Below are 25,239 nucleotides of genomic sequence, written 5' to 3'. Positions count from 1 at the left end.
CCTTGTATTTTAAATGTGGGTTTCTCTTCTGTCTACCATGTGTTTGCTGATTAGGGACAGACTGGGTCTGGAGAAAAAGGGATTGTGGCTCACACCACTTGTGGAAACAGATTTGTTTACCTTTGTTTCTGGTATTTGAGGAAAAGGTTGACTGCATTTCTTGTTTTAATTCCTCATTGTTTGCATAGTCAACATACACACACACACTTACCCCTCCAGACATGCCACCAGGGGTCTTTTCACAGTCCCCAAATCCAGAACAAACGCACAATATTATATAGAGCCATGATTGGCTGGATCTCCCTTCCATATAGTGCAAGAGAACAGCAAACCGTGTTTTAAAAAACAAAGCAACGGCTCAACGAGTCTCTCCCATGTGACCTACTTGTTGTGTGTAACAGATGCACAAATACACTTTAACCATTAACATGAGAATTTCCAAGTCTTTAAAAAAAGATAGTCAGGCCCCAGTAAGACTAGCTGTCGCTAATGGGGATCCTAAAATATATATTCAATTACCTACCATTTGAAAAGCTGAAATAAACTACCAAACACTTTACTACCCAGGGCTGACCTCCACAGGACACTGGGTGTGAAATGCTTCCTTGCAAGCTCTTTCCTCAACAGTACAGAATCAATATAAAAGAAGCAGAGAGAGGAGGACAAGGACAGAAAGAGGGCAGTGACTGCAAATCATAGCACAGTCCATTTGTATGTTCCCATGGTAGGAAGCATCTCCACTCCAAAATTAAATCTAGAATGTGCTTCCTATTTTGCAACAAAGCCTCCCTCACTCAAGCTGCCAAACAGCCTTGAAAAACTGACTATCCACCAATCATCGACTTCTGTGATATTATTTACAAAATAGCCTCAGACAGCATCCAATTTGTTGAGCGTTTATCACAGTGCCATCCGTTTTGTCACCAAAGCCCCATATACTTCCTACCACTGCTAACTGTACTCTCTCGTTGGCTGGCCCTCGCTTCATACTCGTCGCCAAACCCACTGGCTCCAGTTCATCTACAAGTCTTTGCTAGGTAAAGCCCCGCCTTATCTCAGTTCACTGGTCACCATAGCAGCACCCAACCGCAGCACGCGCTCCAGCAGGTATATTTCACTGGTAACCCCCAAAGCCAATTCCTCCTTTGGCCGCGTTTCATTCCAGTTCTCTGCTGCCAATGGCTGGAACGAACTGCAAAAATCACTGAAGCTGGAGACATATCTCCCTCACTAACTTCAAGCACCAGCTGTCAGAGCAGCTCACAGATCATTGCACCTGTACATAGCCCATCTGTAAATAACCCATCCATCTACCTCATCCCCATACTGTATTCATTTATTTATTTTGCTCCTTTGCACCCCAGTATCTCTACTTGCACATTCATCTTCTGCACATCTATCACTCCAGTGTTCAATTGCTATATTGTAATTACCTCGCCACTATGGCCTAATTTGTTGCCTTACCTCCCTTATCTTACCTCATTTGCACACACTGTATATATATATATTTATTTGTTCTGTATGTTTGTTTATTCCATGTGTACCTCTGTGTTGTTGTATGTGTCAAACTGCTTTGCAGTGTTAAATGAGATCTTGTTCTCAACTAGCCTACCTGGTTAAATAAAGGTTTAATTAAAAACAAAAAACAAAAACTAGCCTACTGATCTGACGGCACTTGTTATGTTAACAATAACACTGAAAATATCAAAAAAGAAGGACCAAGCGTCTTCAACAGGGTGATTCTATACCATTTTACAGAGGCCAGTTCATGAAGGAAGGCTTGCTCATTAAAGTTTTTTAGCAAGCGTCTATGACAAATCAGGACAGGTTGTTTCACAAAGCAGCCATTACGAAAACGGTGATCACTAAGGTCATTACAGAAAACACCAGACTGATACCTATCAGGATTATTTGTGAGGGTGACATCAAGGAGAGTAGCCTTTTCTGGGTGTTTGGAGTCATACCTTGTGGTATTGCTGATAATCTGAGAAAGCTGTGAGTCCCATTGATTTAGGACTTGGTCAGGTGGTTTAAGCATGTCCCAGTTTAGGTCACCTAGCAGGACAAATTCAGACTTAGTGTAAGGGGCCTTGAGAGAGCTTAGGGCAGGTAGATTACTGGCCCGTGTTGATGGAGGACGATAGCAACAAGCAACAGTCAACAAAGAGATATTTGAAAGTTTAATGCTTAAAACAAGCAAATCAAATTGTTTGGGGACAGATTTGGTGGAGACAACTGAGCACTGAAGGTGATCCTTGGAAAAGATGGCCACTCCCCCACCTTTAGAAGATCTGTTTTCTGAGGGTTGGAAATCAAGAGATTGACTGTTTTTGAGAGATTGACTGAGATTGACACTGTTCGGAGGTGCTAAATACTAATTGGCAGGCAAACATTAGACAATCCTACCGGTGTGTCTGAGCTATAATGGATATTACCATATCTGTCCAAATATCTGTACATAACACTGCTCAAATGTGAGGTGCAGCAGAGGAGCTACAGGAGGATGGGCTTATTTTCATGGCCTTGAATGGAATTGATGGAACAGAGTTTCCAATATGTTTGATGTGTTTGACTCCGTTCCATGGATTCCATTCCAGCCATTACAATCAGCCTGTCCTCCTCTAGCTCCTCCCACCAGCCTCCTCTGGTGTGGCATTTTGGAACATTCTGAATAGGCCTACCACCATGTGCACATTCATGCACTTAAAATGTGAAGAAATAATAGTTGAATCCTAACATTCTGATCTGTTCCATCAGCCTTATGAATTGATACAGCGTATACCTCCACTATACTACTTTGATACACATCAGTGGGGATTAAGAATTGAGTACACAAAATGTCCATTGAAAACAAAGTGGTACACCTGCGTATATCCTTCATTACACCACTAACTGTACGATTTGAGAAGGGCGCTCCTCCCTCACTGCTTTTGCCTTTTCACATCACCTTCTGTAGACCGGTGCACTGCAGTTCAGGTTAGTAGAACTCCCTCATAGGCTGCATTACAAAGGCATCCCAATTCTGATATTTTTTTTCACTAATTAGTCTTTTGACCAATCAGCTCAGAAAAAGATCTGATGTGAAAAGATCTGATGTGATTGCTCAAAACACTAATACTTGGAAAAATGATTAGAATTGGGCTCCCTTTGTAACACAGCAATAGGTCAGTTTCTACAGCTAAAGTGAGGCAACGCAACAACCAATGGTTGCGTGCCACATCATCAAGTGTGTCATCCACTGACATATGATGTGGTTAGTTGATACTTAAAATACCTATCAAGGCGATGTAAGATCTGGCAGACTTCAGCAACGTCTAAGCTTTGGAAAGGGCTGAAGTCTGTTTGGACTCAATCACAAACTACCTCATAGTCTGTTTGTTTACACAGGCAGCCCAATTCTGACCTTTTGCCCCGCGTTGCTGGCAAAACGGCTGACCTGTTTGGTGAAAAGACCAATTAGTGGGAAAAAGATCAGAATTTGGCAGCTACAGACGCATGAACATGTATGAAATTTAATATGCGTTCATCAATTGTCTGTTTTTTTGTAAGTTGTTGAACTTTCTTTTGTCGTACAATTCTCTCTCTGTTGTTCACCATACGTCAACGGATGACTGCACCTAACAGCATTTGGGAAAATGAACCAATGGAAATGAAGTTCATTGGCTGACAGCTGTACATAATTAGCCAACCAGGTGAGAAGGTTCTGGGATGCCTTTATGAGGTGCAACCAAAACAGCTGTTAGAAATAGCAACAGGGATATTCTGGCAGGCTGTCTAGCATTAGTTCTGAAAACTGTTGTGGTTTTGATCACTAATATGGCTTTTGTACTCTCTTTGAGGTTAGTTTTTCGATGCGTTCATCTGGTTGGTTTACCATGTCTTAAAGTCTTCACTCGTTATATGTTTAACTGTCTGAATGTTTTGTAGTGTTTCTTGGATTTGTTGCCTGCTAATTGGAGGGATAAAGTGTTTTACACTTAAAGGTGTGTTTTGGTTTACACTAATTCAGGTCAAATCACAGGTCTAGTTCCGATCCAAATTAAGACTGGCATTTTACCACAATGTTTTCCTTGTTTCCTAGGTAACGCTCATGGGCATCCTGCCTACACTGGACCTGAACCAACTGGATCCTATGCCCAAGCAAGTGTGGTGTCTGGTCCAAATGCTAAAGCTACAGGCCACAATGCCACGTCAGCAGACGCTACTGGCCACAATGCCACGTCAGCGGAAGCTACTGGCCACAATGCCACGTCAGCAGAAGCTACTGGCCACAATGCCACGTCAGCAGAAGCTACTGGCCACAATGCCACGTCAGCAGAAGCTACTGGCCACAATACCACGTCAGCAGACGCTACTGGCCACAATGCCACGTCAGCAGAAGCTACTGGCCACAATGCCACGTCAGCAGAAGCTACTGGCCACAATGCCACGTCAGCAGAAGCTACTGGCCACAATACCACGTCAGCAGACGCTACTGGCCACAATGCCACGTCAAGTGTGAAGTCCGGCCCCGGAACCTCAGCAGAAGCGACAGGCCCCGGCGCCTCAGCAGAAGCGACAGGCCCCGGCGCCTCAGCAGAAGCGACAGGCCCCGGCGCCTCAGCAGAAGCGACAGGCCCCGGCGCCTCAGCAGAAGCGACAGGCCCCGGCGCCTCAGCAGAAGCGACAGGCCCCGGCGCCTCAGCAGAAGCGACAGGCCCCGGCGCCTCAGCAGTAGCGTCAGGCCCCGGCGCCTCAGCAGTAGCGTCAGGCCCCGGCGCCTCAGCAGTAGCGTCAGGCCCCGGCGCCTCAGCAGAAGCGGCAGGTCCCGGCGCCTCAGCAGAAGCGACAAGCCTTGAACAGACGGCCCGACCACTCAACTAGGGAGATCATAATTTGGTTTGGCCAACTCCTTGTCTTACCCCTGTTACTGTGCCTCTTGCAGAAAAGGGTAAAGGTAACTGAGGTGGGGAAATGGGTGAACTAATGCGCTTGTTTGAAATGAGGATCTCCTTCACTTGTACATCATCATGCAAATTGTTTACAGGTTTGGACGATACAATGTTATGAATTGTTTTTATAACCATGTGACTAAATTGACTTCTGATGTAGTGATATTCCTGACACTTTTAGGTTCTACGGTTATGCTTTTGATTTAGCCTGGTGTTCCTGCTACTCTTGCATGATTTGTTCAATAAACCATTTGACTTTCAAAAAACCTTGTCGTTAAAATATAATGTTCTCTTCTGCCTACCATGTGCTTGCTGTTTGGGAACAGACTGTGGGCCTGGAGTAAAAGGGAATGTGGTTCACAACACTTGTATAAACAGATTTGTTTCTGGTAGCTCAAATTCTAAAGTTCTCTAACTTGTCAGAGCTCCCTCATATGTTCATACTTTACCTGTCCCTTAGTGTAGGCTGTTTGATTTACAGTAATCTGCCTTTTACCACCAATGCCTACAGAATGTGAATGCAGTTAAACTCATCGTCCCATTGCCTGTCATTAACCTGTCCCAGGGACGCTGAAGTTTCTCCTTGGCCTTATTCAGAAACATTAAAACAACTTGATACATTCTGCCTGTTCTACAATGTTGGTCTGGCCAGACACATGGCTGCAATCATATATGCGTTCATCGCTTTCAGCTGTGAAAAGTACTCCACTTGGAGTCGTTCAGACATTCCTTATGTCAACTCAATGTGGTCTTCTGCACAATCCATTTCTACCTGACCACCATGAGGTTGCACTTGCAGAAGCCCCTGGCAGGAACTTCAATAGATTTTAAAAGGTGCACTTAAGCTCTCACTTTGTATAAAATTATCTAGAGACATATATGAATTGGTTGGTTGGTGACTTGCTTTTTTTGGTATCAAGGTGTCCAAAAATTTCAAGAAACACTTAGTGTTCTGACATTTTAGGACTGTCAAGCAACTAAACTCAGGGGGAAAAAACATCCTCTCACTGTCAGCTGTGTAATTTGCAGCAAACTTGATGTTCAAAAATGTGTATGAACATAAGATTGAACAAGTTCCACAAACATGTGACTAACAAATGGAGAAACGTGTCCCGGAACAAAGGGGGGATCAAAAGTAACAGTATCTGTTGTGGACACCAGATGTATTAAGAAGTGCAGTGCATCTCATGGACTGCACCAGATTTGCCAGTTCTTGCTGTGAGATATTACCTCACTCGTCCACCAAGGCACCTGCAAGTTCCCGGACATTTCCCACTGCTCCAGTTTCAACTGTTCTGCCTTATTATTCGACCATGCTGGTAATTTATGAACATTTGAACATCTTGGCCATGTTCTGTTATAATCTCCACCCGGCACAGCCAGAAGAGGACTGGCCATCCCACATATGCTCTCTCTAATTCTCTCTTTCTTTCTCTCTCTCAGAGGACATGAGCCCTAGGACCATGCCCCAGGAATACCTGACATGATGACTCCTTGCTGTCCCCAGTCCACCGGACTGTGCTGCTGCTCGTTTCAACTGTTCTGCCTTATTATTATTCGACCATGCTGGTCATTTATGAACATTTGAACATCTTGACCATGTTCTGTTATAATCTCCACCCGGCACAGCCAGAAGAGGACTGGCCACCCCACATAGCCTGGTTCCTCTCTAGGTTTCTTCCTAGGTTTTGGCCTTTCTAGGGAGTTTTTCCTAGCCACCGTGCTTCTACACCTGCATTGCTTGCTGTTTGGGGTTTTAGGCTGGGTTTCTGTACAGCACTTTGAGATATCAGCTGATGTACGAAGGGCTATATAAATACATTTGATTTGATTTGATGAGGACTCATGTGAATGTTAACCAGCCATTGAAAAAGAGTGGGACAACATTCCACAGGCCACAAATAACAGCCTGATTAACTCTATGCAAAGGACATGTGTTGTGCTGCATGAAGCAAATGTTGTTCACTCCAGATATTGACTGGTTTTCTGATCCACGCCCCTACCTTTAAAGAAAAGTTCTGTGATCAACAGATATTTGAATTCCCAGTCATTTGAAATCTACAGATTAGGTCCTAATGAATTGATTTCAATTTACTGATTTCCTTAAACGAACTGTAACCCAGTAAAATGTTTGAAATTATTGCATGTTTTGTTCAGTATATAAAAGGGTAACTCTCAACCCCAATTTCAGCTTTTGCCCAACCCCCTAAAATAAAAAAAATGCATTCAGGTGAGAAGTAGTGCGTGGAGGGAAATGACTCATCAATACAGCATTCATTTTGGGTGAGGATAAACATAGTTGCACTTGATCCCAACACTTGCTCACTAAAGCATACTTACCAGAAGTCCACTGGCATGATTTGTTAATACAATGATGTGCATTGCAAGCAAATATGGTTCTGGACAGATAGCTTACAGTGATAAAGCACTGCATTTCTGACATCTATTTCCCCTTGCAGTGTATGTTGGCTTCCCCCATAGGGTACAAAACAAATCTTTGCAATTGGCTCAATCTGAAATGGGTGGGTAGAGTTCACTATTTAAAACTGTCGGATTGGTCCATGATGTGTAAACTCCACCCTCCAGCACACCAGTTGCATGAAATCAAGAGCACCTAATCGCAATTGGGAAATTGAACCAATTGAAATTAGGTTCATTGGTTGACACCTGTACATAATTAGCCATTCAGGTAAGAAGGGTCTGGGATTCCTTTATGAGGTGCAACCAAAACAGCTGTTAGACATTGCAACAGGGATATTCTGGCAGGGTGTCTGTCTAGCATTAGTTCTGAATACGGTTGTGGTTTTGATCACTAAAATGGCTGTGACTTTTGGACTCTCTTTGAGGTTAGTTTTTCAATGTATTCATCTGATTGGTTTACCATGTCTTAGTGTTCACTGGTTATTGATGTTTAACTGTCTGTTTTGTAGTGTTTCTTGGATTTGTTGCCTGCTAATTGGAGGGATAACGTGTTTTACCCTTCAAGGTGCGTTTTGGTTCAAACTAATTTAAATCAGTCTACTTCCAATGGCTTAAGGCTGGCATTTTACCACAATGTTTTCTTTGTTTCCTAGGTGACGCTCATGGGCATCCTGCCTGCACTGGACCTGAACAAACTGGATCCCAAGCAAGTGTGGTGTCTGGTCCAAATGCTAAAGCTACTGGCCACAATACCCTGGCAAGTGTGACGCAGGGTCCAACTGCCAACCATGCCTCGGCAGAAGCGGCCCGCAACTCAGCAGAAGCAACTGCCAACCGTACCTCTGCAGAAGCGGCCGCCGGCCCCCGTGCCTCTGCAGAAGCGGCCCACGCCTCAGCTGAAGCAACTGCCAACCATGCCTCTGCAGAAGCGTCCGCCGGCCCCCGCGCCACTGCAGAAGCGGCCTCAGCTGAAGCAACTGCCAACCATGTCTCTGCAGAAGCGGCTGGCCCCCGCGCCTCAGCTGAAGCAACTGCACACCATGCCTCTGCAGAAGCGGCTGGCCCCCGCGCCTCAGCTGAAGCAACTGCCAACCATACCTCTGCAGAAGCGTCCGCCGGTCCCCGTGCCTCTGCAGGAGCGGCAGGCGGCCTTGAACAGACGGCCCGACCCCTCAACAAGCTAGATAGGGAGATCATAATTTGGTTTGCCCAACTCCTTAATCGTCTTTCCCCTGTTACTGTGCCTCCATTTGAAGAAAAGGGCAAAGGTAACTGAGGTGAGGAATTGTGCAAACTAATGCGCTTGTTTGAAATGAGGATCTCCTTCAATTGCGCATCGTTATGCAAATTGTTTACAGGGGTGAACACTACAATGGTATGAATTGTTTTCAAAACCATACGACTAAAAGTGACATCTGATTGGGCCACTATTGCTGACACTTAGGTTGTACGGTTATGATTTTGATTTGTCCTGGTGTTCCTGCTACTCTTGACTGATTTGTTCAATAAACCATTTGACTTCCAAAATGCTGTGTCTTTTAAATGTGGGTTTCTCTTCTGTCTACCATGTGTTTGCTGATTAGGGACAGACTGGGTCTGGAGAAAAAGGGCTTGTGGCTCACACCACTTGTGGAAACAGATTTGTTTACCTTTGTTTCTGGTAGTTGAGGAAAAGGTTGACTGCATTTCTTGTTTTAATTCCTCATTGTTTGCATAGTCAACATACACACACTTACCCCTCCAGAAATGCCACCAAGGGTCTTTTCACAGTCTCCAAATTAAACGCAGTGTTCTAGAGCCATGATTGGCTGGATCTCCCTTCCATATTGTGTAAGAGAACAGCAAACCGGGTTTAAAAAAACAAAACGGCTCAACGCGTCTCCCATGTGACCTACTGGTTGTGTCTGTAACAGATGCACAAATACACTTAACCCATTAACATATGAAAATTGCCAAGTTTTTTTTTTTTTTTTGTCAGACCCCAGTAAGACTAGCTGTCACTAATGGGGATCCTAAAATATATATTCAACTACCTACCATTTGAAAAGCTGAAATAAACTACAAAACACTTCTACCCAGGTCTGACCTCCACAGGACACTGGGTGTGAAATGCTTCCTTGCAAGCTCTTTCCTCAACAGTACAGAATCAATATACAGTGCCTTGTGAAAGTATTCGGCCCCCTTGAACTTTGCGACCTTTTGCCACATTTCAGGCTTCAAACAAAGATATAAAACTTTTTGTTGTGAAGAATCAACAACAAGTGGGACACAATCATGAAGTGGAACGACATTTATTGGATATTTCAAACTTTTTTAACAAATCAAAAACTGACAAATTGGGCGTGCAAAATTATTCAGCCCCTTTACTTTCAGTGCAGCAAACTCACTCCAGAAGTTCAGTGAGGATCTCTGAATGATCCAATGTTGACCTAAATGACTAATGATAAATACAATCTACCTGTGTGTAATCAAGTCTCTGTATAAATGCACCTGCACTGTGATGGTCTCAGAGGTCCGTTAAAAGCGCAGAGAGCATCATGAAGAACAAGGAACACACCAGGCAGGTCCGAGATACTGTTGTGAAGAAGTTTAAAGCCGGATTTGGATACAAAAAGATTTCCCAAGCTTTAAACATCCCAAGGAGCACTGTTCAAGCGATAATATTGAAATGGAAGGAGTATCTGGTCAGGTGCTCTGGTCAGATGAAACCAAAATTGAACTTTTTGGCAACAATGCAAAACGTTATGTTTGGCGTAAAAGCAACACAGCTGAACACACCATCCCCACTGTCAAACATGATGGTGGCAGCATCATGGTTTGGGCCTGCTTTTCTTCAGCAGGGACAGGGAAGATGGTTAAAATTGATGGGAAGATGGATGGAGCCAAATACAGGACCATTCTGGAAGAAAACCTGATGGAGTCTGCAAAAGACCTAAGACTGGGACGGAGATTTGTCTTCCAACAAGACAATGATCCAAAACATAAAGCAAAATCTACAATGGAATGGTTCAAAAATAAACATATCCAGGTGTTAGAATGGCCAAGTCAAAGTCCAGACCTGAATCCAATCGAGAATCTGTGGAAAGAACTGAAAACTGCTGTTCACAAATGCTCTCCATCCAACCTCACTGAGCTCGAGCTGTTTTGTGAAAAATGTCACTCTCTCCATGTGCAAAACTGATAGAGACATACCCCAAGCGACTTACAGCTGTAATCGCAGCAAAAGGTGGCGCTACAAAGTATTAACTTAAGGGGGCTGAATAATTTTGCACGCCCAATTTTTAAGTTTTTGATTTGTTAAAAAAGTTTGAAATATCCAATAAATGTCGTTCCACTTCATGATTGTGTCCCACTTGTTGTTGATTCTTCACAAAAATATACAGTTTTATATCTTTATGTTTGAAGCCTGAAATGTGGCAAAAGGTCGCAAAGTTCAAGGGGGCCGAATACGTTCGCAAGGCACTGTAAAAGCAGAGAGAGGACAAGGACATAGAGAGAGGGGAGTGACTGCAAATCATAGCACAGTCCATTTGTATGTTCCCATGGTAGCAAGCTTCTCCAATTAAATCTAGAATGGGCTTCCTATTTTGCAACAAAGCATCCCTCACTCATGTTGCCAAACATGCCCTTGTAAAACTGACTATCCATCAATCGTTGACTTCGGCGATATCATTTACAAAATAGCCTCTCAAACTCAACAAATTGGATGCGGTCTATCACAGTGCCATCCGTTTTGTCAACAAAGCCCCATATACTTCGCACCACTGCGAACTGTACTCTCTCGTTGGATGGCCCTCGCTTCATACTCATTGCCAAACCCACTGGCTCCAGGTCATCAAGTCATTGCTAGGTAAAGCCCCGCCTTATCTCAGTTCACTGGTCACTATCGCAGCACGCGCTCCTGCAGGTATATTTCACTGGTAACCCCCAAAGCCAATTCCTCCTTTGGCCGCCTTTCATTCCAGTTCTCTGCTGCCAATGGCTGGAACGAACTGCAAAAATCACTGAAGCTGGAGACTCATATCTCCCTCACTAACTTCAAGCACCAGCTGTCAGAGCAGCTCACAGATCATTGCACCTGTACATAGCCCATCTGTAAATAACCCATCCATCTACCTCATCCCCATACTGTATTCATTTATTTATTTTGCTCCTTTGCACACAAGTATTTCTACTTGCACATTCATCTTCTGCACCTCTATCACTCCAGTGTTTAATTGCTATATCGTAATTACCTCGCCACTATGGCCTATTTTATTGCCTTACCTCCCTTATCTTACCTCATTTGCACACACTGTATATATATATTTATTTTTTTCTACTGTATTATTCTGTATGTTTGTTTATTCCATGTGTAACTCTGTGTTGTATGTGTCGAACTGCTTTGCTTTATCTTGGCCAGGTCGCAGTTTTAAATGAGATCTTGTTCTCAACTAGCCTACCTGGTTAAATAAAGGTTTAATTAAAAACAAAAAACAAAAACTAGCCTACTGATCTGACGGCACTTGTTATGTTAACAATAACACTGAAAATATCAAAAAAGCGTCTTCAACAGGGTGATTCTATACCATTTTACAGAGGCCAGTTCATGAAGGAAGGCTTGCTCATTAAAGTTTTTTAGCAAGCGTCTATGACAAATCTGGACAGGTCGTTTCACAGAGCAGCCATTACGAAAACGGTGATCACTAAGGTCATTACAGAAAACACCAGACTGATACCTATCAGGATTATTTGTGAGGGTGACATCAAGGAGAGTAGCCTTTTCTGGGTGTTTGGAGTCATACCTTGTGGTATTGCTGATAATCTGAGAAAGATGTAGTGAGTCCCATTGATTTAGGACTTGGTCAGGTGGTTTAAGCATGTCCCAGTTTAGGTCACCTAGCAGGACAAATTCCGACTTAGTGTAAGGGGCCATGAGAGAGTTTAGGGCAGGTAGATTACTGGCCCGTGTTGATGGAGGACGATAGCACCAAGCAAAAGTCAACAAAGAGATATTTGAAAGTTTCATGCTTAAAACAAGCAAATCAAATTGTTTGGGGACAGATTTGGTGGAGACAACTGAGCACTGAAGGTGATCCTTGGAAAAGATGGCCACTCCCCCACCTTTAGAAGATCTGTTTTCTGAGGGTTGGAAATCAAGAGATTGACTGTTTTTGAGAGATTGACTGAGATTGACACTGTTCGGAGGTGCTAAATACTAATTGGCAGGCAAACATTAGACAATCCTACCGGTGTGTCTGAGCTATAATGGATATTACCATATCTGTCCAAATATCTGTACATAACACTGCTCAAATGTGAGGTGCAGCAGAGGAGCTACAGGAGGATGGGCTTATTTTCATGGCCTTGAATGGAATTGATGGAACAGAGTTTCCAATATGTTTGATGTGTTTGACTCCGTTCCATGGATTCCATTCCAGCCATTACAATCAGCCTGTCCTCCTCTAGCTCCTCCCACCAGCATCCTCTGGTGTGGCATTTTGGAACATTCTGAATAGGTCTACCACCGTGTGCACATTCATGCACTTAAAATGTGAAGAAATAGTAGTTTTTCAACATTTGGATTCTAACATTCTGATCTGTTCCATCAGCCTTATGAATTGATACAGCGTATACCTCCACTATACTACTTTGATACACATCAGTGGGGATTAAGAATTGAGTACACAAAATGTCCATTGAAAACAAAGTGGTACACCTGCGTATATCCTCCATTACACCACTAACTGTACGATTTGAGAAGGGCGCTCCTCCCTCACTGCTTTTGCCTTTTCACATCACCTTCCGTAGACCGGTGCACTGCAGTTCAGGTTAGTAGAACTCCCTCATAGGCTGCATTACAAAGGCATCCAAATTCTGATATTTTTTTTCACTAATTAGTCTTTTGACCAATCAGCTCTGAAAAAGATCTGATGTGAAAAGATCTGATATGATTGCTCAAAACACTAATACTTGGAAAAATGATTAGAATTGGGCTCCCTGTGTAACACAGCAATAGGTCAGTTTCTACAGCTAAAGTGAGGCAACGCAACAACCAATGGTTGCGTGCCACATCATCAACTGTGTCATCCACTGACATATGATGTGGTTAGTTGATACTTAAAATACCTATCAAGGCGCTGTAATATCTGGCAGACTTCAGCAACGTTTAAGCTTTGGAAAGGGCTGAAGTCTGTTTGGACTCAATCACAAACTACCTCATAGTCTGTTTGTTTACACAGGCAGCCCAATTCTGACCCTTTGCCCCGCGTTGCTGGCAAAACGGCTGACCTGATTGGTGAAAAGAACAATTAGTTGGAAAAAGATCAGAATTTGTTAGCTACAGACGAATGAACATGTATGAAATTGAATATGCGTTCATCAATTGTCAGTTTTTTTGTAAATTGTTGATCTGAATTTGGTCTTTTTTTTGTCGTCCAATTCTCTCTCTGTTGTTCACCATACGTCAACGGATGACTGCACTAATCGCATTTGGGAAATTGAACCAATGGAAATGAAGGTCATTGGCTGACAGCTGTACATAATTAGCCAGCCAGGTGAGAAGGGTCTGGGATTCCTTTATGAGGTGCAACCAAAACAGCTGTTTGACACAGCAACAGGGATATTCTGGCAGGCTGTCGAGAATTAGTTCTTGAATACTCTAGTGGTTTTGATCACTAATATGGCTTTTGGACTCTCTTTGAGGTTAGTTTTTCGATGCGTTCATCTGTTTGTTTACCTTGTCTAAAGGTGTTCACTGGTTATTTATGTTTAACTGTCTGTTTTGTAGTGTTTCTTGGATTTGTTGCCTGCTAATTGGAGGGATAACTTGTTTTACACTTAAAGGTGCGTTTTGCTTTTTACTAAGGTCAAATCACAGGTCTAGTTCCGATCCAAATTAAGGCTGGCATTTTACCACAATGTTTTCTTTGTTCCCTAGGTAACGCTCATGGGCATCCTGCCTACACTGGACCTGAACCAACTGGATCCTATGCCCAAGCAAGTGTGGTGTCTGGTCCAAATGCTAAAGTTACTGGCCACAATGCCATGTCAGCAGAAACTACTGGCCACGATGCCACGTCAGCAGAAGCTACTGGCCACGATGTCACGTCAGCAGAAGCTACAGGCCACGATGCCACGTCAGCAGAAGCTACTGGCCACGATGTCACGTCAGCAGAAGCTACTGGCCACGATGTCACGTCAGCAGAAGCTACTGGCCACGATGTCACGTCAGCAGAAGCTACTGGCCACGATGTCACGTCAGCAGAAGCTACTGGCCACGATGTCACGTCAGCAGAAGCTACTGGCCACGATGTCACGTCAGCAGAAGCTACTGGCAACGATGCCACGTCAGCAGAAGCTACTGGCCACGATGCCACGTCAGCAGAAGCTACTGGCCACGATGTCACGTCAGCAGAAGCTACTGGCCACGATGTCACGTCAGCAGAAGCTACTGGCCACGATGTCACGTCAGCAGAAGCTACTGGCCACGATGTCACGTCAGCAGAAGCTACTGGCCACGATGTCACGTCAGCAGAAGCTACTGGCCACGATGTCACGTCAGCAGAAGCTACTGGCAACGATGCCACGTCAGCAGAAGCTACTGGCCACGATGCCACGTCAGCAGAAGCTACTGGCCACGATGCCACGTCAGCAGAAGCTACTGGCCACGATGCCACGTCAGCAGAAGCTACTGGCCACGATGCCACGTCAGCAGAAGCTACTGGCCACGATGCCACGTCAGCAGAAGCTACTGGCCACGATGCCACGTCAGCAGAAGCTACTGGCCACGATGCCACGTCAGCAGAAGCTACTGGCCACGATGCCACGTCAGCAGAAGCTACTGGCCACGATGCCACGTCAGCAGAAGCTACTGGCCACGATGCCACGTCAGCAGAAGCTACTGGCCACGATGCCACGTCAGCAGAAGCTACTGGCCACGATGCCACGTCAGCAGAAGCTACTGGCCACGATGCCACGTCAGCAGAAGCTACTGGCCACGATGCCACGTCAGCAGACGCTACTGGCCACGATGCCACGTCAGCAGAAGCTACTGGCCACGATGCCACGTCAGCAGAAGCTACTGGCCACGATGCCACGTCAGCAGAAGCTACTGGCCACGATGCCACGTCAGCAGAAGCTACTGGCCACGATGCCACGTCAGCAGAAGCTACTGGCCACGATGCCACGTCAGCAGAAGCTACTGGCCACGATGCCACGTCAGCAGAAGCTACTGGCCACGATGCCACGTCAGCAGAAGCTACTGGCCACGATGCCACGTCAGCAGAAACTACTGGCCACGATGCCACGTCAAGTGTGAAGTCCAGCCCCGGCGGCTCAGCAGTAGCGTCCGGCGCCTCAGCAGTAGCGACAGGACCCGGCGCCTCAGCAGAAGCGACAGGACCCGGCGCCTCAGCAGAAGCGACAGGACCCGGCGCCTCAGCAGAAGCGACAGGACCCGGCGCCTCAGCAGAAGCGACAGGCCCCGGCGCCTCAGCAGAAGCGACAAGCCTTGAACAGACGGCCCGACCACTCAACTAGGGAGATCGTAATTTGGTTTGGCCAACTCCTTGTCTTACCCCTGTTACTGTGCCTATTGCAGAAAAGGGTAAAGGTAACTGAGGTGGGGAAATGTGCCAACTAATGTGCTTGTTTGAAATGAGTATCTCCTTCACTTGTACATCATCATGCAAATTGTTTACAGGGGTGGACGATACAATGTTATGAATTGTTTTTATAACCATATGACTAAAATTGATTTCTGATGTAGCGATATTCCTGACACACTTTTAGGTTCTACGGTTATGCTTTTGATTTAGCCTGGTGTTCCTGCTACTCTTGCATGATTTGCTCAATAAACCATTTGACTTTCAAAAAACCTTGTCGTTAAAATATAATGTTCTCTTCTGCCTACCATGTGCTTGCTGTTTGGGAACAGACTGTGGGCCTGGAGTAAAAGGGAATGTGGTTCACAACACTTGTATAAACAGATTTGTTTCTGGTAGTTCAAATTCTAGGGGAGGGGAGGGGGGGGTTAAAGTAACAGTATCTGCTGTGGACACCAGATGTATTTAGAACTGCAGTGCATCTCATGGACTGCACCAGATTTGCCAGTTCTTGCTGTGAGATATTCCCCCCTCTCCTCCAAAGCAACTGCAAGTTCCTGGACATTTCTGGGGGGAATAGCCCTCACCCTCCGATTATATGTTTACATACCCTACATTACTCATCTCATATGTATATACTGTACTCTATACCATCTACTGCATCTTGCCTATGCCGTTCGGCAATCTTTCATTCATACATTTGTATTTACATATTCATTACTGATTCATTCCTTTACACTTGTGTGTATAAGGTAGTTGTGAAATTTTTAGGTTAGATTAGTTGTTAGATATTATTTCATGGTCGGAACTAGAAGCACAATCATTTCGCTACACTCGCATTAACATCTGCTAACCATGTGTATGTGAACAATTCAAATTTGATTTGATTTGGGCACAGCCGTGGGTGGGCCTGGCACACTTGAGAGCCAGGCCATGCCAATCAGAATGAGTTTTCCCCACAAAAGGGCTTTATTACAGACAGAAATACCCCTTAGTGTCATCAGCTGTCCGGATGGCTGGTCTCAGACGATCCCACAGGTAAAGAAGCCTGTTGTGGATGTCATTGGTTGGCGTGGTTACACGTGGTCTGTGGTTGCGAGGCCGGTTGGACGTGTTGCCAAGTTGGAGGCGGCTTATCGTAAAAAAACTGAACATTAAATCCTCTGGCAACAGATATTTTATTTCAGCTCATGAAACATGGGACCAACACTTTACAAGTTGTGTTTATTTTTGTTCACTACAGTTTACTCATGTTTCCCTATGAAAGTGTAGAAATAGTACCTCAACCTGTCCAGTAAATGGCAAGGTGTAGGCCTGTTCAAAGCACTCAAACTGGATTCTGATCATGGGTAAATGATCACAGAATCCAAATCATTCAAACCCCCCCCCCCCCACCACCACCAAAAAAAAGTTTCAAAGCAGCGCCAGAGGACGTCTCCCTCTGTGACAAATTTAGTGCTTTATTCAAACATTTTACTAGAGTCCACACTTGCAGCTTTAGATTTAATTATTCCTCCATGAACAAATTGTCAGTAACTAAAAGTCCCGTTTTCAGGACCCTGTCATTCAAAGATAAATTGTAAAAATCCAAATAACTTCACAGATCTTCATTGTAATGCCACCAGCCATACTGCTCGTTCTGTGCATGATTTCCTGCAAGACAGGAATGTCAGTGTTCTGCCATTGCCAGCAAAGAGCTCGGAACTCAATCCCATTGAGCACGTCTAGGACCTGTTGGATCAGAGGGTGAGGGCCATTCCCCCCAGAAATGTCTGGGAACTTGCAGTTGCCTTGGTGGACGAGTGGGGTAATATCTCACAGCAAGAACTGGCAAATCTGGTGCAGTCCATGAGATGCACTGCAGTTCTTAATACATCTGGTGTCCACGACAGATACTGTTACCTTTGACCCCCCCTTGTTCCGGGACACATTATTCCATTTGTTAGTCACGTGTGGAACTTGTTCAGTTTGTTGTTGAATCTTATGTTCATACACATTTTTGTACATCAAGTTTACTGAAAATTACACAGCTGACAGTGAGATGTTTTTTTTCCCCTGAGTTTAGTTGCTTGACAGTCCTAAAATGTCAGAACGCTAAGTGTTTCTTGAAATTGTTGGACACCTTGATACCAAAAAAAGCAAGTCACCAGCCAGGCTTAAGAACCAATTCATATTTATGTCTCTTTTTGTACAAAGTGAGAGCTTAAGTGCACCTTTTAAAATCTATTGAAGTTCCTACCAGGGGCTTCTGCAAGTGCAACCTCATTGTGGTAGTGTAGAAATGGATTGTGCAGAAGACCACATTGAGAGTTGACATAGGGAATGTCTGAACGACTCCAAGTGGAGTACTTTTCACAACTGAAAGCAATGAAATCATATACGATTGCAGCCATGTGTCTAGCCAGACCAACATTGTAGAACAGGCAGAATGTATCAAGTTGTTTTAATGTTTCTGAATAAGGCCAAGGAGAAACTTCAGCGTCCCTGGGACAGGTTAGTGACAGGCAATGGGACGATGAGTTTAACCGCATTCACATGCTTTAGGCATTGGTGGTAAAAGGCAGATTACTGTAAATCAAACAGCCTACACTAAGGGACAGGTAAAGTATGAACATATGAGGGAGCTCTGACAAGTTAGAGAACTTTAGAATTTGAACTACCAGAAGCAAATCTGTTTATACCAGTGTTGTGAACCACATTCCCTTTTACTCCAGGCCCACAGTCTGTTCCCAAACAGCAAGCACATGGTAGGCAGAAGAGAACATTATATTTTAAGGACAAGGTTTTTTGAAAGTCAAATGGTTTATTGAGCAAATCATGCAAGAGTAGCAGGAACACCAGGCTAAATCAAAAGCATAACCGTAGAACCTAAAAGTGTGTCAGGAATATCGCTACATCAGAAGTCAATTTAGTCACATGGTTATAAAAACAATTCATAACATTGTTGTGTTCACCCCTGTAAACAATTTGCATGATGATGTACAAGTGAAGGAGATCCTCATTTCAAACAAGCACATTAGTTGGCACATTTCCACCTCAGTTACCTTTACCCTTTTCTTCAAAAGGAGGCACAGTAACAGGGATAAGACGATTAAGGAGTTGGCCAAACAAAATTATGATCTCCCTAGTTGAGTGGTCGGGCCGTCTGTTCAAGGCTTGTCGCTTCTGCTGAGGCGCCGGACCCTGTCGCTTCTGCTGAGGCGCCGGACCCTTCTGCTGAGGCGCCGGACCCTTCTGCTGAGGCGCCGGACCCTTCTGCTGAGGCGCCGTGGCCGGACCCTTCTGCTGAGGCGCCGTTTCCGGACCCTTCTGCTGAGGCGCCGTTTCCGGACCCTTCTGCTGAGGCGCCGTGGCCGGACCCTTCTGCTGAGGCGCCGTGGCCGGACCCTTCTGCTGAGGCGCCGTGGCCGGACCCTCCTGCTGAGGCGCCGGGGCCGGACCCTCCTGCTGAGGCGCCGGGGCCGGACCCTCCTGCTGAGGCGCCGGGGCCTGAAGCTTCTGCTGAGGCGCCGTGGCCGGAATTCACACTTGACGTGGCATTGTGGCCAGTAGCTTTAGCATTTGGACCAGACACCACACTTGCTTGGGCATAGGATCCAGTTGGTTCAGGTCCAGTGTAGGCAGGATGCCCATGAGCGTTACCTAGGAAACAAGGAAAACATTGTGGTAAAATGCCAGCCTTAATTTGGATCGGAACTAGACCTGTGATTTGACCTGAATTAGTGTAAACCAAAACACACCTTTATGTGTAAAACAAGTTATCCCTCCAATTAGCAGGCAACAAATCCAAGAAACACTACAAAACAGACAGTTAAACATAAATAACCAGTGAACACCTTTAGACAAGGTAAACCAATCAGATGAACGCATTGAAAAACTAACCTCAAAGAGAGTCCAAAAGTCACAGCCATATTAGTGATCAAAACCACAAAAGTATTCAAGAACTAATTCTCGACAGCCTGCCAGAATATCCCTGTTGCTATGTCTAACAGCTGTTTTGGTTGCACCTCATAAAGGAATCCCAGACCCTTCTCACCTGGCTGGCTAATTATGTACAGCTGTCAGCCAATGACCTTCATTTCCATTGGTTCAATTTCCCAAATGCGATTAGGTGCAGTCATCCGTTGACGTATGGTGAACAACAGAGAGAGAATTGGACGACAAAAGAAAGACCAAATTCAGATCAACAATTTACAAAAAAACAGACAATTGATGAACGCATATTAAATTTCATACATGTTCATTCGTCTGTAGCTGCCAAATTCTGATCTTTTTCCAACTAATTGGTCTTTTCACCAATCAGGTCAGCCGTTTTGCCAGCAACGCGGGGCAAAGGGTCAGAATATGGCTGCCTGTGTAAACAAACAGACTATGAGGTAGTTTGTGATTGTGTCCAAACAGACTTCAGCACATTCCAAAGCTTAAACGTTGCTGAAGTCTGCCAGATCTTACATCGCCTTGATAGGTATTTTAAGTATCAACTAACCACATCATATGTCAGTGGATGACACAGTTGATGATGTGGCACGCAACCACTGGTTGTTGTGTTGCCTCACTTTAGCTGTAGAGACTGACCTATTGCTGTGTTACACAGGGAGCCCAATTCTAATCGGTTTTCCAATTATTAATGTTTTGAGCAATCACATCAGATCTTTTCACATCAGATCTTTTTCAGAGCTGATTGGTCAAAAGACTAATTAGTGAAAAAAAATATCAGAATTGGGATGCCTTTGTAATGCAGCCTATGAGGGAGTTCTACTAACCTGAACTGCAGTGCACCGGTCTACGGAAGGTGATGTGAAAAGGCAAAAGCAGTGAGGGAGGAGCGCCCTTCTCAAATCGTACAGTTAGTGGTGTAATGGAGGATATACGCAGGTGTACCACTTTGTTTTCAATGGACATTTTGTGTACTCAATTCTTAATCCCCACTGATGTGTATCAAAGTAGTATAGTGGAGGTATACGCTGTATCAATTCATAAGGCTGATGGAACAGATCAGAATGTTAGGATCCAACTATTATTTCTTCACATTTTAAGTGCATGAATGTGCACATGGTGGTAGGCCTATTCAGAATGTTCCAAAATGCCACACCAGAGGAGGCTGGTGGGAGGAGCTAGAGGAGGACAGGCTGATTGTAATGGCTGGAATGGAATCCATGGAACGGAGTCAAACATATCACACATATTGGAAACTCTGTTCCATCAACTCCATTCAAGGCCATGAAAATAAGCCCATCCTCCTGTAGCTCCTCTGCTGCACCTCACATTTGAACAGTTTTATGTACAGATATTTGGACAGAGATGATAATATCCATTATAGATCAGACACACCGTAGGATTGTCTAATGTTTGCCTGCCAATTAGTATTTAGCACCTCCGAACAGTGTCAATCTCAGTCAATCTCTCAAAAACAGTCAATCTCTTGATTGCCAACCCTCAGAAAACAGATCTTCTAAAGGTGGGGGAGTGGCCATCTTTTCCAAGGATCACCTTCAGTGCTCAGTTGTCTCCACCAAATCTGTCCCCAAACAATTTGATTTGCTTGTTTTAAGCATTAAACTTTCAAATATCTCTTTGTTGACTGTTGCTTGGTGCTATCGTCCTCCATCAACACGGGCCAGTAATCTACCTGCCCTAAGCTCTCTCATGGCCCCTTACACTAAGTCTGAATTTGTCCTGCTAGGTGACCTAAACTGGGACATGCTTAAACCACCTGGCCAAGTCCTAAATCAATGGGACTCCCTACATCTTTCTCAGATTATCAGCAATACCACAAGGTATGACTCCAAACACCCAGAAAAGGCTACTCTCCTTGATGTCACCCTCACAAATAATCCTGATAAGTATCAGTCTAGTGTTTTCTGTAATGACCTTAGTGATCACCGTTTTCGTAATGGCTGCTCTGTGAAACAACCTGTCCTGATTTGTCATAGACACATGCTAAAAAACTTTAATGAGCAAGCCTTCCTTCATGAACTGGCCTCTGTAAAATGGTATAGAATCAGCTTGATCCCCCCCCTGTTGAAGACGCTTGGTCCTTCTTTTTTTGATATTTTCAGTGTTATTGTTAACATAACAAGTGCCGTCATATCAGTAGGCTAGATTTTGTTTTTTGTTTTTAATTAAACCTTTATTTAACCAGGTAGGCTAGTTGAGAACAAGTTCTCATTTACAACTGCGACCTGGCCATGATAAAGCAAAGCAGTTCGACACATACAACACAGAGTTACACATGGAATAAACAAACATACAGAATAATACAGTAGAAAAAATAAATATATATATACAGTGTGTGCAAATGAGGTAAGATAAGGGAGGTAAGGCAACAAATTAGGCCATAGTGGCGAGGTAATTACGATATAGCAATTAAACACTGGAGTGATAGATGTGCAGAAGATGAATGTGCAAGTAGAGATATTGGGGTGCAAAGGAGCAAAATAAATAAATGAATACAGTATGGGGATGAGGTAGATGGATGGGTTATTTACAGATGGGCTATGTACAGGTGCAATGATCTGTGAGCTGCTCTGACAGCTGGTGCTTGAAGTTAGTGAGGGAGATATGAGTCTCCAGCTTCAGTGATTTTTGCTGTTAGTTCCAGCCATTGGCAGCAGAGAACTGGAATGAAAGGCAGCCAAAGGATGAATTGGCTTTGGGGGTTACCAGTGAAATATACCTGCTGGAGCGCGTGCTGCGGTTGGGTGCTGCTATGGTGACCAGTGAACTGAGATAAGGCGGGGCTTTACCTAGCAAAGACTTGAAGATGACCTGGAGCCAGTGGGTTTGGCGACGAGTATGAAGCGAGGGCCATCCAACGAGAGAGTACAGTTCGCAATGGTGGGAAGTATATCGGGCTTTGGTGACAAAATGGATGGCACTGTGATAAACTCTATTTTAAAAAGCTATTTTGTAAATGATATCACCGAAGTCGATGATTGGTGGATAGTCAGTTTTACAAGGGCATGTTTGGCAGCTTGAGTGAGGGATGCTTTGTTGCAAAATAGGAAGCCCATTCTAGATTTAATTTTTGATTGGAGATGCTTCCTACCATGGGAACATACAAATGGACTGTGCTATGATTTGCAGTCACTGCCCTCTTTCTGTCCTTGTCCTCCTCTCTCTGCTTCTTTTATATTGATTCTGTACTGTTGAGGAAAGAGCTTGCAAGGAAGCATTTCACACCCAGTGTCCTGTGGAGGTCAGACCTGGGTAGGAAAGTGTTTTGTAGTTTATTTCAGCTTTTCAAATGCTTAAGGTAGTTGAATATATATTTTAGGATCCCCATTAGCGACAGCTAGTCTGACACAATTTATTTTAATACTTGGACATTTGTTAATGGTTAAAGTGTATTTGTGCATCTGTTACACACAACCAGGTCACATGGGGGAGACTCGTTGAGCCGTTTTGTTTTTTAAAACCCGGTTTGCTGTTCTCTTGCACTATATGGAAGGGAGATCCAGCCAATCATGGCTATATAATATTGTGCGTTTGTTCTGGATTTGGGGACTGTGAAAAGACCCCTGGTGGAATAAGTGTGTGTATGTTGACTATGCAAACAATGAGGAATTAAAACAAGAAATGCAGTCAACCTTTTCCTCAACTACCAGAAACAAAGGTAAACAAATCTGTTTCCACAAGTGGTGTGATCCACAATCCCTTTTTCTCCAGACCCAGTCTGTCCCTAATCAGCAAACACATGGTAGGCAGAAGAGAAACCCACATTTAAAATACAAGGCATTTTGGAAGTCAAATTGTTTATTGAACAAATCATGCAAGAGTAGCAGGAACACCAGGACACATCAAATCATAACCGTAGAACCTAAGTGTCAGCAATAGTGGCCAAATCAGATGTCAATTTGTCATATGGTTTTGAAAACAATTCATACCATTGTAGTGTTCACCCCTGTAAACAATTTGCATAAAGATGTGCAAGTGAAGGAGATCCTCATTTCAAACAAGAGCATTAGTTTGCACAATTTCTCACCTCAGTTACCTTTGCCCTTTTCTTCAAATGGAGGCACAGTAACAGGAGAAAGACGATTAAGGAGTTGGGCAAACCAAATGATGATCTCCCTATCTAGCTTGTTGAGGGGTCGGGCCGTCTGTTCAAGGCCGGCCGCCGCTCCTGCAGAGGCGTGGGGGCCGGCGGACGCTTCTGCAGGAGTATGGTTGGCAGTTGCTTCAGCAGAGGCGTGGGAGCCGGCGGACGCTTCTGCAGGGGTATGGTTGGCAGTTGCTTCAGCTGAGGCGCGGGGGCCGGCGGACGCTTCTGCAGAGGTATGGTTGGCAGTTGCTTCAGCTGAGGCGCAGGGGCCAGCCGCTTCTGCAGAGACATGGTTGGCAGTTGCTTCAGCTGAGGCGCGGGCTTCTTCTGCAGAGGTATGGTTGACAGTTGCTTCAGCTGAGGCACAGGGGCCAGCCGCTTCTGCAGGGGTATGGTTGGCAGTTGCTTCAGCTGAGGCGCGGGGGCCAGCCGCTTCTGCAGAGACATGGTTGGCAGTTGCTTCAGCTGAGGCGTGGGCCACTTCTGCAGAGGTATGGTTGGCATTCGCTTCAGCTGAGGAGCGGGCCGCTTCTGCCGAGGCATGGTTGGCAGTTGCTTCAGAGGCGCGGGGGCCGGCGGCCGCTTCTGCAGAGGTATGGCTGGCAGTTGCTTCAGCATTTGGACCCTGCGTCACACTTGCCAGGGTATTGTAGCCAGTAGCTTTAGCATTTGGACCAGACGCCACACTTGCTTGGGATCCAGTTTGTTTAGGTCCAGTGCTGGAAGGATGCCCATAAGCATCACCTAGGAAACAAAGAAAACATTGTGGTAAAATGCCAGCCTTAAGCTATTGGAACTAGACTGTGATTTGAATTAGTTTGAACCAAAACGCACCTTGAAGGGTAAAACAACTTATCCCTCCAATTAGCAGGCAACAAATCCAAGAAACACTACAAAACAGACAGTTAAACATCAATAACCAGTGAACACTAAGACATGGTAAACCAATCAGATGAATACGTTGAAAAACTAACCTCAAAGAGAGTCCAAAAGTCACAGCCATTTTAGTGATCAAAACCACAACCGTATTCAGAACTAATGCTAGACAGACACCCTGCCAGAATATCCCTGTTGCAATGTCTAACAGCTGTTTTGGTTGCACCTCATAGAGGAATCCCAGACCCTTCTTACCTGAATGGCTAATTATGTACAGGTGTCAACCAATGAACCTAATTTCAATTGGTTCAATTTCCCAATTGCGGTTAGGTGATCTTGATTTCATGCAGCTGGTGTGCACTGGTGTGCTACAGGGTGGAGT

The 25,239-nt window shown here is 44.6% G+C and overlaps 2 protein-coding genes across 11 annotated transcripts in view; one reads left to right on the top strand and one right to left on the bottom strand.

Annotated features, from left to right (window-relative positions):
• The first annotated feature begins 3,801 nt into the window (after positions 1 to 3,801).
• On the top strand, positions 3,802 to 16,209 carry LOC110522609 (mucin-19-like). 5 transcript variants are annotated; one of them, XM_036976267.1, is made up of 3 exons: positions 3,802 to 3,839; positions 7,862 to 7,917; positions 14,272 to 16,209. In XM_036976267.1, the coding sequence occupies exons 1-3, from the start codon at positions 3,817 to 3,819 to the stop codon at positions 15,870 to 15,872; spliced, it is 1,680 nt and encodes a 559-aa protein (XP_036832162.1). In that variant the 5' UTR covers positions 3,802 to 3,816; the 3' UTR covers positions 15,873 to 16,209. The 5 variants fall into 5 exon arrangements, with proteins under 5 accessions (XP_036832162.1, XP_036832164.1, XP_036832167.1 ...); XM_036976269.1 differs by lacking the exons at positions 3,802 to 3,839; positions 7,862 to 7,917 and adding exons at positions 7,714 to 7,777; positions 14,122 to 14,177 and having other exon boundaries at positions 14,272 to 16,015; XM_036976272.1 differs by lacking the exon at positions 3,802 to 3,839 and adding an exon at positions 7,763 to 7,777 and having other exon boundaries at positions 14,272 to 16,015.
• A 2,511-nt stretch (positions 16,210 to 18,720) lies between these two features.
• LOC110522596 (skin secretory protein xP2-like) overlaps positions 18,721 to 25,239 on the bottom strand; it is a 46,159-nt gene continuing 39,640 nt past the window's right edge. For 2 of the 6 annotated variants that reach the window (XM_036976280.1, XM_036976279.1), the window contains exons 2-3: positions 24,816 to 24,871; positions 23,672 to 24,725 (exon numbers count right to left, since the gene is read on the bottom strand). In XM_036976280.1, the coding sequence (XP_036832175.1) occupies positions 23,923 to 24,725; positions 24,816 to 24,871 (859 nt within the window). In that variant the 3' untranslated portion in view covers positions 23,672 to 23,922. Of the gene's footprint in view, positions 19,580 to 19,677; positions 19,734 to 19,819; positions 19,979 to 23,671; positions 24,726 to 24,815; positions 24,872 to 24,955; positions 25,093 to 25,239 lie in introns of those variants that run through there. The other 4 variants (XM_036976288.1, XM_036976290.1, XM_036976289.1 and 1 more) reach the window with 4 other exon arrangements.

Source organism: Oncorhynchus mykiss, chromosome 4, assembly GCF_013265735.2.
Source record: "Oncorhynchus mykiss isolate Arlee chromosome 4, USDA_OmykA_1.1, whole genome shotgun sequence".
Classification (NCBI taxonomy): Eukaryota; Metazoa; Chordata; class Actinopteri; order Salmoniformes; family Salmonidae; genus Oncorhynchus; species Oncorhynchus mykiss.
This window is presented reverse-complemented; position numbering and strand designations above follow the sequence as displayed.

Coding starts and splice junctions, on each gene's coding strand:
- LOC110522609 (XM_036976267.1), top strand. CDS start 3,817: ATGGCTTTTGTACTCTCTTTGAG. Junction 3,840..7,861: donor GCTTTTGTACTCTCTTTGAG/GTTAGTTTTTCG, acceptor TCTGTTTTGTAG/TGTTTCTTGGATTTGTTGCC. Junction 7,918..14,271: donor AACGTGTTTTACCCTTCAAG/GTGCGTTTTGGT, acceptor TTTGTTCCCTAG/GTAACGCTCATGGGCATCCT.